Source organism: Lepus europaeus, chromosome 1, assembly GCF_033115175.1.
Source record: "Lepus europaeus isolate LE1 chromosome 1, mLepTim1.pri, whole genome shotgun sequence".
Lineage (NCBI taxonomy): Eukaryota > Metazoa > Chordata > Mammalia > Lagomorpha > Leporidae > Lepus > Lepus europaeus.
In genome coordinates, this window is record NC_084827.1 from 121,858,114 (window position 1) to 121,871,293 (window position 13,180).

A 13,180-nucleotide genomic window follows, 5' to 3' on the forward strand; every position below is an offset into this window, starting at 1 on the left:
TTTTTATCACCATTTCATCCATGACAGGGATTGCTAGATCCAGTTTTTCATAACTCCTGTGAAATACAGCCATAATAGCAACCTTAAAAACATAAGAACTAGACATTTTTTCTTTTCATACAAACATGTATGAAATGCTAAGTATTCATTGACAAGCTTTTGTTGTAACTTGTAAAGATAGCACTGATGCCTTTCTCTTGCCAGAGAGACCCTCCCCCTTTTCCAAATCCACTGAAATCAAACCTTTTTGAGCCACTGAATAATTCCTCTCTGTGCTCATTATTTGTGCATTTATTACATGTGCCAAAACCCTTACCCAAGAACCTGCTTTGCAAGGCAAAGGTCAGAGCTAACCATGGTGTCGGACACTAAACCGAGCACGGCCAGATTGTTTCCTTCAGTACAACCAAGTAGGGTGGCTGGGGTGGCAATGGTAATTGTATTGGATCATTATGGTCTGGATGTTCATGTCTGCCCAGAAATCGTATGTGGAAATCATCACCCATAAGGCGATGGTATTAGGCAGCGGGGCCTTTGGAGGGTGATCAGGGCACGGGATCAGTGCCTTTATAAGAGGCCTGAGACTGCCACCAGGAGACGTTAGAATGAGAAGATGCCGTCATTGAGGAAGCTGACCCTCATCAGGCCTGGAATCTGCCAGCACCTTGCCCTTGGACTTCTCAGGCTCCAGAGCTATGAGAAATACATTTCGGTGGTTCATAAGCCCCTGGGTCTGTGCTATTGTTTATATCAGGCTAACTGGCCGGCAGTTAAGGAACAACTAATGCAAGAGGCGATGCTTGGATTTGGCTTTCAGAGATGGTTCAATTCTGATCCACAGACAGGTCATACACTGAAAGTAAAGGTTTAGGAGTAGGAAACCCCAGGGAATGTACTACACCCATGGGACAAAAAGAAGCTGCAATGAATGCACAATGTTTTAGAAAGTTGATTAGCCTCAGAGTATTGGAAAGCTTTGAGTCTGAACTGCTCTTGGCAGGCAACAAAGAGTTTGTATTGAAATGTTTTAAATATAAAATGATACTAGCAGATCTAGTATTTAGCTAGACGTTTAGCTAACTGGGGTATAATTATGAGACCCCCACCTTGTATGAAAGAGAATCCAGGGCTCGCATTGTGACACGGTGGGTTACGCTGCAGCTTGGGACGCCCACATCCCATATCCGGGTTCTGGTTCAAGTCTCTGCTCCTTCACTTTCAATCTCACTCCCTGATAATGCACCTGGGAAGGCAGTGGCCCAAGTACTGAATCCCTGCCAACCATCTGGGAGACGTGGATGGAGTTCCTGACTGCTGCAGGCACGCAGGGAGTGAACCAGTGGATGGAACCTATCTCTGTTTCTTTGTCTCTGACACTTGGCTTTCTAAATAAATAAAGAAATCTTTCTAAAAAAGAGAGAGAATCCAAGTGCTGGGTTGGAAATGAGAAAGAGTATAATACCCTGGCTACAGGGAGGAGGAGGGGGGAATGAAGACGTGAGGGGAGGCTTTGAAAACAGGTTTTCGGGAAGAATAGCTGTGAAAGGGAAAACTAGAGACAGGTATCGTTTGAATAGAGAATATTTCATTCAGTCGAAGATGTACAAAACGAACGGGAAGGAGGTTGCAGATGAGGAAGAATGCAAAACAGGAAACAGCGATGCTCAGCTTCTGTACGGGAAGACCAGGAGCAGCAGCAGGTCCTCAGGGGGCGAGGTAGAAGCAGGGAGAGAGTGATGAATGTTGAAAAAGATAACACAAGACATACGAGTCATTCCCACATCAGCAGTGGAATTACAACAGCACGACATTGACAGAAAGCAACTTGATATATGAGACTTTAACAATTTCATGACCATTTTCCCAAATCCGTTTTGGAGAATTTATATATAGGTTTGTAAAATAGAAAATACAGAAAAAAACTACACACAAAGATACTCAGTGTAGTACTATTTATTTAAAATGGCAAAGTTGAAAAATCTAGCTTCTTTTTTAAAATTTGTATTTATTGACTTTTGTTTATTTGAAAAGCACAGAGACAGAGAGACAGAGACACGTCCCATCTCCTGCTCATACTCCAAATGCTTGCAACACCTGAAGCTGGCCAGACCAAAGCCAGGAGCCAGGAACTCAAGCTGGATTTCTGACGCAGGTGGCAAGGATCCAACAACTGGAACCATCACCTGCTGCCTCCCAGGATGCACATTTTGTGAAGCTGGAATCAGGAGCGGAGCCAGGACTCAAACCCTGATCCTGGGATACGGGACACAGGCATCCCAGGTAGTGCACTAACTGTTATGCCAAAGCTCACCCCAGGTTCTTACACAAAGGCAAAGGATAATTTGGTTGTACATTCAATTAATTAAAGGACTCACACACTTGGAATGGAATTGGCCCTCAAGTTTCAGACACAGAAACAGGAAAAAATAATGGTTGAAGCTGAAAAGCCCATGAGAGTATTTTAGGCATGGAAAGCCAAGACACTCTGGAAAAAAAAAAAAAAACAAAAAACAAAAACAAAAACAAAAAAAAAAAACAAAAAAAACAAACACCTAAATGAAAGATCTCTGTGAGTGAGATCCCAGTGGAAAGAACAGGTCATCAAAGAAGGAGGTGCCTTTCTCTGAAGGGAGGAGAGAACTTCCACTTTGACTATGGCCTTGTCTAAATATGATCAGAGTCGGTGAACTCAAAAGGCTTCCATAGCCTTGGCAACTCATGACAAGAGCCTCGGGTGATTACTGATGCCATAAACAAGAGTGTCAATTTGTTAAGTCAACAATAGGAGTCATTGTGCACTTACTCCCCATGTAGGATCTCTGTCCTTAATGTGCTGTACATTGTGATTTAATGCTATAACTAGTACTCCAACAGTATTTTTCACTTTATGTTGCTATGTGGGTGCAAACTGTTGAAATCTTTACTTAATATATGCTAAACTGATCTTCTGTATATAAAGAGAATTGAAAATGAATCTTGAAGTGAATGGAAGGGGAGAGGGAGCGGGAAAGGGGAGGGTTGTGGGTGGGATGGAAGTTATGGGGGGGAAGCCATTGTAATCCTTAAGCTGTACTTTGGAAATTTATATTCATTAAATAAAAGTTAAAAAAAATAATGGTTGATAGACACAAATTTAATTCCGCTCTGGAGGGCAAAACCGCTATAACCATCAGGATCACAACAAAACCTTAGGTGTCTTCATCTGAAATCCTCAGGACTACCCAGTACTCCATGTTGTAGGCCAGGAATATGACTCTGGGGATGTTAGCAAGTTACCCAAAGTCAAATGTCTAACAATTTGAGGAGGTGCTGTTCCCATACAGCCGTGCTTTGCTTTAGAGCTCCTGCTCTGATTTACCTTGCAATTCTCCCAACCTAAGTCACCAGTTCTTTCAGTCAGTTGTAATAACAACATTAATCAAGCCAGTTTTTAACACGACGTAGACAAAACAACGTGTGCATTTCTCCTCTAGCTGCATTTCGCTAGACAGACACATAAGCATTTTCTCGATGTTTTTTCCATCTATGTTTTATTCCGTGGAAGGTGATAATGATTGGTTTAATACTCCCAGGAAGCTAAATGTTCAATGACTATAACACCAGAAGATTCATTTTCTTTTCTCTGGTGTCATAAGATGGAGGGGAAAAGATTACATCTATTATTTATGAACAAAAACCTGAGGCTACTTGAGACAGACTTCACTGGGGCTCTAATGGCACACATTTAGCCTTCAGGATATGATCCATGAAAATGGAAGTCAGATACCTTCATTGTGTTTAGCCCTCATTCCCAGCAATAGTTTTCTCTGCAGTGATGGGAAAGAAACAGAATTAATTATGAGAAACACCCCAATAATTAGGTTAGAAAGCAGCAAAACAAATGTGTACATTATGTGCCTCGAGAATTTCTATCAGAATATCTGCCCACCAGAAGACACTGGATCAACACATTTTTTATTTATATCACTTGAAAATGCATATTCTAGGAAGAAGAAATTACCTTCAGTTTTTCTTCAAGCTCTGTCAGAGACCCACATAATTCACCAACAGACTCAAGAAGCTCTTTGTGTTTTGCCACAATTTTCTCAGCATATTTCTGCCCTTCTTCCATGCCTGGGCAGGAGAAAGGATAAAACTATTTTTAAGTGTCAAATCCTTAACAGGAAAAACAAAGAGCCCTTACTTTATATTTTTGTCACCAAAACCCTACCTCCTGTGCTAGGTCTACTTCAAATATCAAATCTCTGTGAAAACGTTCTTAATCTTTCCCAACTGGATTTTCTGTCTCTCTGCTGGATAGTAACACAAATAGCTCCCATGGAGTAAGAGCTTATTATTTGCCTATGACTAAACACTTCAAGAGCATTTTCTAATGCAATCCTCAGTCATCCCGTTGCTCATCTATGTAGTCCTGTAGTCTGCTGGTCCTCATTTGTGGCTACAAATGAGGGGCCAGAGGCTTCTAGAAGAGATTTTGACTCAAACAGTAATTGAAGGAATGAAGATTCAAACCCAGCACAATCTGACTCTTCAGCCTAGGCCCAGCTGTAGTACACAACACTATGGCTGAAACGTGTCATCCCTCACATCCCAACTCATATGTACAAGTCCCAATCCCTAGGACTCAAAACTCTGTTGCTGAGGCCATCCAGTCAATGGTGTTTGGTACGGCAGCCCTAGCAAACACATTTCATGCTTTCTCACTCCATTCAACGTATCATGACTTTTAGGCCTAACCTATGATTTCTTGAATGCATTCTATTAAGTCTCACTTGTCTTTATGTCAACTGCAGGTCTTCATAATAGATACTCAAAATATTTTTTGAGATAAATGATTTGCATTAAAATTTGGGATTTAGTAATGCTTGAATGGTCAGTGAGAGTTGATGTAATATTCTAAAGTACCTACTTTATGGAAATTTTGAAAAATATACTGTGGTTTTCATACGGAGCAAATGCAGACTCATGCCATTCATGTATTCAATCAAATTATGCATTCAATAAGCCATTTGTTCATCACATATTAGTAGGCACTTAGCATGTGCCATGAAGCAGTAAACTAACAGGCACTATTGTTTCTTTCTGTGAGTGTATACTCTGGTAAGGAAAGCCAGACAACAGACATGATTATACTCATATAACACATCAGCTGGTGATACCAGCCAGGAGTACAGAGGAGGATACAGGATCATGTATGATGAGAGGGAAATTACGGGATCTTTGTGAGGACTTGTCATGCTCTGAAATGGAACAGGCACTGCGGTACAGTGATGAGATATATTTAGCTTGCCTGCAGTGGAGAAAACAAATAAACAAGGGTTCACACTACAGTGTGAAAACACAGTAAGAGAATGAAACATACACAGTGCCATGGGAGCAGAGTGGGAGGCTCCAATGGTTTTTAGTGCACTTAGAGTAAAACAAGGAGATGTCACAGTAGTTCTTAGTAATTTTCCATCTATATTTTATTATTTCTTGAATAATTAATTAATTAATTAAAGTCAAGGCTACAGAGAGGGAAGGAAGGATGGAGTGAGGAGAGGGAGAGAGAGAGAGAGAGAGAGAGAGAGAGAGAGAACCTTCTATCTGCTGGTTCACTCCTCAAATGGCTGCAACAGCCACTTGGGTGCAAGGTTCCAAGCACTTGGGCCATCTTCTGATGCTTTCCCAGGTCCATTAGTAAAGAGCTGGATCAGAAATGGAGCATCCGGGGTCTGGAACAGGTGCCCATATGGGATGCCGGCCTTGCAGGCAGCAGCTGTATGCACTACACTCCAATGCCAGCTCTAATATATTTTACTACTTGTATGTTTCTACCCTTTTCCTTAGAAAATCATGAGTAATTCACTCAATAATTTAATATTCGTGGCATGAGAGCCATCATTCGTCAAAGTTTTATGGCTGTCCATAGACAGGGCTTCATGTTATAAAAGAAAACAGCCAGCAGCAGCTGCAGGCAGCCCCCAAACAGCAGGCCATGCCACCCGCTGCTGTCCTCTTTCTGGGCTGCATTTGCCTGGTCACTGGGAACGACTCGGTCTCAGAGGATGGACAGCAGGGGATTCACGGCACTGATTCCTCAGAGCCCTCGAGGCTGCTCGTCACCCAGGGCCATCTTACGTGGGGTCCTCTCTCCGAAAGGAGGCCTCTGAGGCTGACATCGGTACCCTCTCCCCTAATCACAGGGGACAGGGAAGCAGACGGGAGATGATGAGTTGAGGCTTCCCACTGGTGCCACAGTAAGAGGAAGGCAAGGGACATCGTCCAGCTGTCTCTCAAATCTGTGAGCCAAACCCTCCTATGCAGGAGGGGGCCGCAGACATCAGTCTCAGCTTCGTGCCAGTGTGAAGTATTGCAGGATTTCAATGTTTTTTCAAGGAATCATTCTGGTGGGAAATTCGGTTTGATTTATTTTATTATTACTATTTTTGTCTATATAAGTTGAGTACCGCTCTGGTTTTACTGCCCTGGAGATGAACAGCAGGAAGGGCAGGAAACAGAAAGGGGAAAGAGGATGTTTCAGGGTGGCTAAGTCAATAGGGCTTAACCTCCTGCGGTGTGATTTCCACCTGGTCCCCAGGGTTTGCTTTTGCTGTCTGCAGGCTCTTTCCCCTGAGCCTGCTCCCTGTTTAGGTTGTTGAGTGAGGACCCGAAGGCTTGCTGCTCTGCCTGTCTTGAATTAGGTTCCCTATGGATTTGCTCAATGGCAAATCGCTGGCCACCTTAGGCGAGAGCTCACCATACAAGCGCTGAGCAAGGTCGGCGACTTCCCGGAGCCTCTGCTCTTGCTGCGGCACCGAGGGTGTGATAAACTTCTGGAACTGCTGGTGGAGAATTTCCACGGCTTCCTTCGTCTTGCACTCTGCAGAATATTTTCCAACTCTCACAATCGTGGCACTTGCGTCTTCATACCAAAAGTGACACTAAATTGACAATGAGACAAAGCACAGATTCAAGAGCCGCCATCCTTCTAAAGTTAATTTTAGCCAGCAGAGTGTTACACTTAACTTCCTCAAATTTATGTTCCCAAGGGCTTCAAACTTTCTATTCTATTTCTATTCTAACTTTATTCTAAGTTAGAATAAGGAAAAATCATGAACATATACTTTTAGACATGGATAGTAGAGGCAGAAATAAGAAATGTAGGGAAATATGTTTGATTCTCCTACCTTCTTAGGTTTGCCTAAAATATAATCCCTAAGAGGACAACTGCAAGTACAAGTAACATAAAAAAAGCATTTGGTCCTAAATGGAACCCAAAATGAAAAGAAAAAAGCCAAAGCACTCGAAATGCAGCATAATGAGTTGATACAATATTCTCATCAATAATACATGAGTAAAGTATTGCCTGATTCTCTAATACAATCTCTTCTGAAAATGAGACTCAGATTGTGGATGAAGGAAATATCATCCACAAACAGTGTGTCACCTTTTTAAACAGACGGCATTCAGTCATATGTCCGAACTGAAAATAAAGGTCTGTGATGGAGGAATGTCTGAGCCAGGCTCAAAGCACTTACGCCGGGTGAGAAACAGAGACACAAGGCCCTGTTAGGAGCTGGTTCTAAACAAGTGCCACAGAGCCACAGCAGACCTACAGGTCCGAAGCAGAGGAATGATCGGCTCACCTCCCCAGAGTGGAGTTTAACCTAAAAACTCAACTCTGTTAGACACTGTGTGCCTCAGAACAGCGGACAACTAGGAACATTCAAGAACTTTAAGTGCAGGAGGTCTTCCCTATGAAGCATGAGATAACTCTCATTTGGCAACTTCTGCATATTTTATGCATACATATAATGCATGCTCTTGACAATAATAAAAATAACACCAACAATAACTTTCTGTACTTCATAAACCACAGTGTCACTTCCCTAAATAGTTTCAACTTCTGTGAAGTAAACAAACCATTTTGATTATTTTAAACAGATGACCAGTAATTAACATAATTTCGTAATGGTTAAATATCTTGAATTGATGAGATTATGGAGAAACGTGCACTCTCATACACTGCTGGTTAAAGTAACTTGGTGAAACCTTTATGAAGAGAAATTGGTAAACATAATAAAGGAAACCTTATAACCACTGGCTGCTTTTGCTCCAGCAATTCTACTTTAGGAAAATATCTCATGGAAATAATCAGGAAAAGGAGTATGAGTCACAGAATTAATGACAGTAGTAGCTAATGCATCAGTCTTAAAATAGAAAAATAATTTTTTAAAACCTTATAAAAAGAGGGGCCAGCACTGTGGTGTTGCGGGGTAAGCCTCTGCCTATGGATGGCCCTGGCATCTCACAAGGGGCCTGGTTTCAGGCCTGGCTGCTCCACTTCCGATCCAGCTTCCTGCTAGTACACTTGGGAAAGCAGCGGAAGACGGCTCAGGTGCTCGGGCTCCTGTATTCACATGGGAGACCTGGATGAAACTCCTGGCTCCTGGTTTTAGCCTGGTCCAGCCTTGGCTTTTGTAGCCATTTGGGGAATGAATCACAGATGGAAGACCCCTCTCTCTCTCTCTCACTCACTCACTCTGTAACTCTGCCTTTCATATAAATAAAATAAATCTTAAGAATAAATTACAAAGAGAATAGCATTACGAGATACCTCTTCTATTATTTCCTGAAGATGCTCAGTCAGGTCCAAATTCCTTTTGTAATCTGTAACAACTTTGTCAAAGTCATCCACATGTTTTTGCAAATCCTTCATGGCTTCCAAAAGGACATTAACTTTGTTACTTGGATAATTCAAGAATGTATCAGAAATTCTATTACCAACTTTCTCTATTTTCCTTTTCAAAACCTGTACAAAAGAGTTTTAAAACAGCATTCAATTTTTGTGATATTAGTGAAAGAAAAACATTTAAAAAATTTTTTTTGTAGCTTTCGCCACAAATGTGGCTTGGAAATGGCAGATTTTCTTACAGCTCTTTTAATTCAGCACTCTAACAATTCACGGGAAATTTATATTATGTAACAGGGTCTTCTCCAGATTTTGAGAATGATAATCTAAAAATTTTTAAAAATACAGTGATCATAAAACCAAAATCAAATGCTTAGGAGAGCCAGTGCTGTGGCATAAAGGGTCTAGCTGCAGCCTACAACAGTGGCTTCCCATATGAGCGCTGGTTCCCGGCTGCTCCACTTCCAATTCAGCTCCCTGCTAATATGCCTGGGAAAGCAGCAGCAGATGGCCTGAGTACTTGAACTACTGCTACCCACATGGGAGATCTGGATAGAATTCTTAGCTACTGGCTTCAGCCTGTACCAGTTCCAGCCATTGCTGCCATTGGGGAATGAACCTGAATATATAAAGTCTCTCTATTTCTCTCCCACCCCCTGTCCTCTCTGTAACTCCATCTTTAAATAAACAAAATAAATCTTTTTAAAATATCAAATATTTGTCCTCCAAAAGATCTATGTCTCCTTGCAAAGGCATCCAAATCATTTAGCCAGTACATATGATCATCAAGAGACTACATGAGCAGTATAAGCTCCTGAATCAGCCAGCTCAGGAAGAGGGAGGTAAAAAGGTATATGTGTTGGAGGGAAAGTTGAGTAGGTTTGAAAGAAATCATCCTGGAGCTGCCTCAAGAGATAAATCAACTTATTATATATTACATAAAATGGAATTGTTGTAAAAATGGTAAACTGCCCTTTTAGTCTCAATCCTATTTAGAAAAAAAAAATTAGACACATAGAATTGAAATGCAAAGTTATTTTGCAATAATTGTAGTAGTACAAGTGCACATGCACACACACACAGTACTTTCACATTACCTGCATTTTTTCGGCATATGTATCAACTTGTTGGATTTGATACTTAAGAGTCTTCAGATTTCGAGCTTTTTCATTTTTTTTAGTATAATTAAACTTCAAATTGTTGAATTTCTTTTTGATATCTTTGAATGAATCTTTGAGCTGCAGTTTAAAAAAGAAAAATAACTTTCTTAAAATGAGGACTAATATTCATTTGTAATAAATCAACACTTCAAAATATTCATAATCTTCAAAATGCAGAGTTTCAGTAGAAAATAAATCTAAGTGAAATGTAATGTGAATTTAAATGTGTCTCTCAAATGAGTAATTATAATTTTTAATACTTTATAATTTTAATTGGAATTAGAATTATAAAACATCCCTGTAACTCCTAAGCAAGAAAATTCCTAACATATCATACACAGAGTTTGAACAACTATGATTTATTTATTTAAAAGGCAGAGTGACAGAGAGAGTTGAAAAGATCTTCCATCCACTTCCATTTTATCCTCTAAATGGCCACAACAGCCAGGACTGGGCCATGGCAAAGCAAGAAGCCCAGAGCCCCATCCTGGTCTCCCACATGGGTGGCAGGGACTCAAGTGCTTGGACCATCCTTAACTTCCTTTTCAGGTACATTAGCAATGAGCTGAATTGCAGGCAGAGTAGCCAGAACTCAAATTGGTACTCTGATAAGGGATGATGGTGGCACAAGTGGGCAGCTTAACCCACCCATGCCACAACATTGGCCCCTTCTCACTGATGCTGTTCTCTGTGTGCTAATATCTGTCCCAGATCTCCTCATGTGTCCAGATACTCTCTTACAGACATCATGTATACATTTATTGAAGGTTCAAGGAGCTGTTCATATTGAAGAGGCCAGTGAAGTGTTGACACTGAGACATTGGTGTAATGAAAGAGAAGATCAAATAGGAGATTTAGTAGCAAAGAATTTGTTAATTAAAAATGATTTTTCATGAGAAATGTCCAGAAGAGTTTTGCTTCTTGGATATAGGCCATTAAAAGGAGAAGTCCTTCAACAACAAAAGTGTAGAGTGAGAGTTGTTGGCAATGATGAGTAGCTTGTATATAAACAGAGTGCCTGGCTTTACATTGTGAATAAGGTCTGATTATGACAGTCTTAAGAACAGTTCAACTTTAGCAATGCATCCAAATTCTAAGCAATGCAATTCCATGAAACACATCACTATCTCTTCCCTTCTCTATATTCAAGGAGGATAAGCGTATTGACAGGCAACTCTCTTTGCATTATAGGCAAAGAGAAGTCCACAGAAAACATAAACCTTAGATTATAAAGAGGCATTTAACAGCAAGAGTGAACATCATGGTTGATAACTCTGAGCTATGACAAGAAAGGCAGAAGACCATCAAAACTCTTTTCAATGACAAGCAAACAAATTATTTGAGAGGAAGTAAAGGCCATACACACTCTGGATTTTAGACTTCTAATACAGGAAAGTAGACCTGCCCAAGAAAATGTGTGCTTTCTCAAAATGCTCCTGGTAAGAATAACACCTTGACCTTCTGGGAGATGATCACTGGTAAAACATTAGAAGACTTGCATACACAGTAATTATTACCCTCTTGCAATTTTTGCATCTAACTCAGTTAATCAATGTTATTTTATATAATAAATGAAATTGCTGAACAATAGTTTTCATCTACACACTAAATGAAGAACAGAGACCACATAAACCATCTTAGTTGATAAACCAGAAATTTTCAAAAGGAGTGGAAAGGGCTATAGTTTAAAATCTAAAAATTAAGGGGCCGGCACAGTGGCACAGAGGGTTAAAGCCCGGCTTGCAGTGCCAGCATCCCATATGGGTGCCGCTTTGAGTCCTGGCTGCTTCTCTTTTAATCCAGCTTCCTGCTAATGCACCTGGGAAAGCAGCAGAGGATGGCTAAGTCGTTGGGCCCCTGCACCCATGTGGAAGACCCAGAAGAAGTTCCTGGCTCCTGGCTTTGGATCAGCTCAGCTCTGGCCGTTGCAGCCATTTGGGGAATGAACCAGCAGATGGAAGACCTCTGTCTGTCTCTACTTCCATGACTCTTTCAAATGAATAAATCTTTTAAAAAATTTTAAAATAAAAAATTCTATTAGAACTCAGGAAACTCCTTAAAAGATGATACTCAGTTGGTATATTTATGAAATAATTAATATTTGCATTCTAATGACATTCAGTGTCTGATTTTTAGTAAAGAGGATAAATAATTTTAATTTCTCATAGGATTGAGAAATTTAAAAATCACATATTTAGTTCCTCACATAAGACCTTGCCAAGTCTTATGTGAATAGGTCCCCTAAAGTCATAATCCGCAACAAGATGCAGTGAGTACCACTTGTGAGTAAATCAGAAACTGTTTTAAAACCCGTCCCCCATATCAAGTTATTGCTTAGTGAGTACTGAGTGTCCGTCTGGTGTGATGAAAGAGGTCTGTAGCCGGGTAGTGGTGCTGACTGCACAACAGTGTGTCTATATGAAATACCACTGAAGCATACACATGAAGTTGTTAAGGCGGTCAGTTTTGGGGTACGTGCATTTTACCACAATTAAAAATAAAAGAAAGGAAGAGAAAACAAGTCCTATCATGGACACGTAGCCCCTGGAAAATACAACTGCACGTTCTTACTTTGATTTACTTAGGCATGACTGACGTTGCAGGTTTCAGTCTAAAGGGGGGGGGGGGGTGTCTATCGTGAAGCTGGTAAACCGCTGGCTTTCATTTGCTTCATGGGAACTCTCAAAAGCCTGTTGAAACACTCCACGAGGAATGGAGAAAGGCGGAGCCTTACCGCCTAATTCTACAGCACAAGGGTTCAGGTGAGCTTGGTTTACGCAGTGTCAGAGCACCGGCCGGTGAGTGTGGTTCTGTTTGCTTCAGAGTGCGCACTGTCACTGCAGATGACTTACAAGGCCGGAGAAGGCTCATGACAACAGGGGTATGTGAGACGGCGTCAGCTTCTTTCTGACACACGAGCTCCCTGACACCGCTGTTGGCATCTCGCTCTTCGAGTCCTCTGGACATCCCTGTAAAACTCTAACCCCCCGTGTCGTTTCCAAGTGGGACTCAGGACCACTGCGGATACGAGTGGAGGGCAGCCTGCACGAACTTCCTTCGGCACCTGAAAGGCCCGGCCCCGCGTTTCCTACCCGCACATTCCAATCTGAAAACTTATGTTCCCATCTAATCCCCGCATAACTGTGCCATATGTTTAAGGGAGCCGAGTGCTATGGTTGCTTGGCTGTGCTATCATTGTCCATGCAGCTGTTTCTAACTTTAGTTACTTGTCAACAATGGGGAATGGTGGGGACGGCTAGGACAACTGCTCAACCTCCACACATAAGCAGAAAAAAACACCCACGGCTTGGGGTGGGAAAAGCTTTACCTTATCACAAATCTTATA

At 41.3% G+C, this 13,180-nt stretch overlaps 1 protein-coding gene across 1 annotated transcript in view; it reads right to left on the minus strand.

The window, feature by feature from the left end:
* The window catches only part of CCDC141 (coiled-coil domain containing 141), a 202,317-nt gene that overhangs the window by 15,935 nt on the left and 173,202 nt on the right, over window positions 1-13,180 (minus strand). Inside the window, exons 18-21 of the mRNA XM_062188558.1 lie at window positions 9,772-9,912; window positions 8,600-8,794; window positions 6,740-6,923; window positions 4,001-4,113 (exon numbers count right to left, since the gene is read on the minus strand). Coding sequence (XP_062044542.1) covers window positions 4,001-4,113; window positions 6,740-6,923; window positions 8,600-8,794; window positions 9,772-9,912 — 633 coding nt within the window. The remainder of the gene's footprint in view (window positions 1-4,000; window positions 4,114-6,739; window positions 6,924-8,599; window positions 8,795-9,771; window positions 9,913-13,180) is intronic.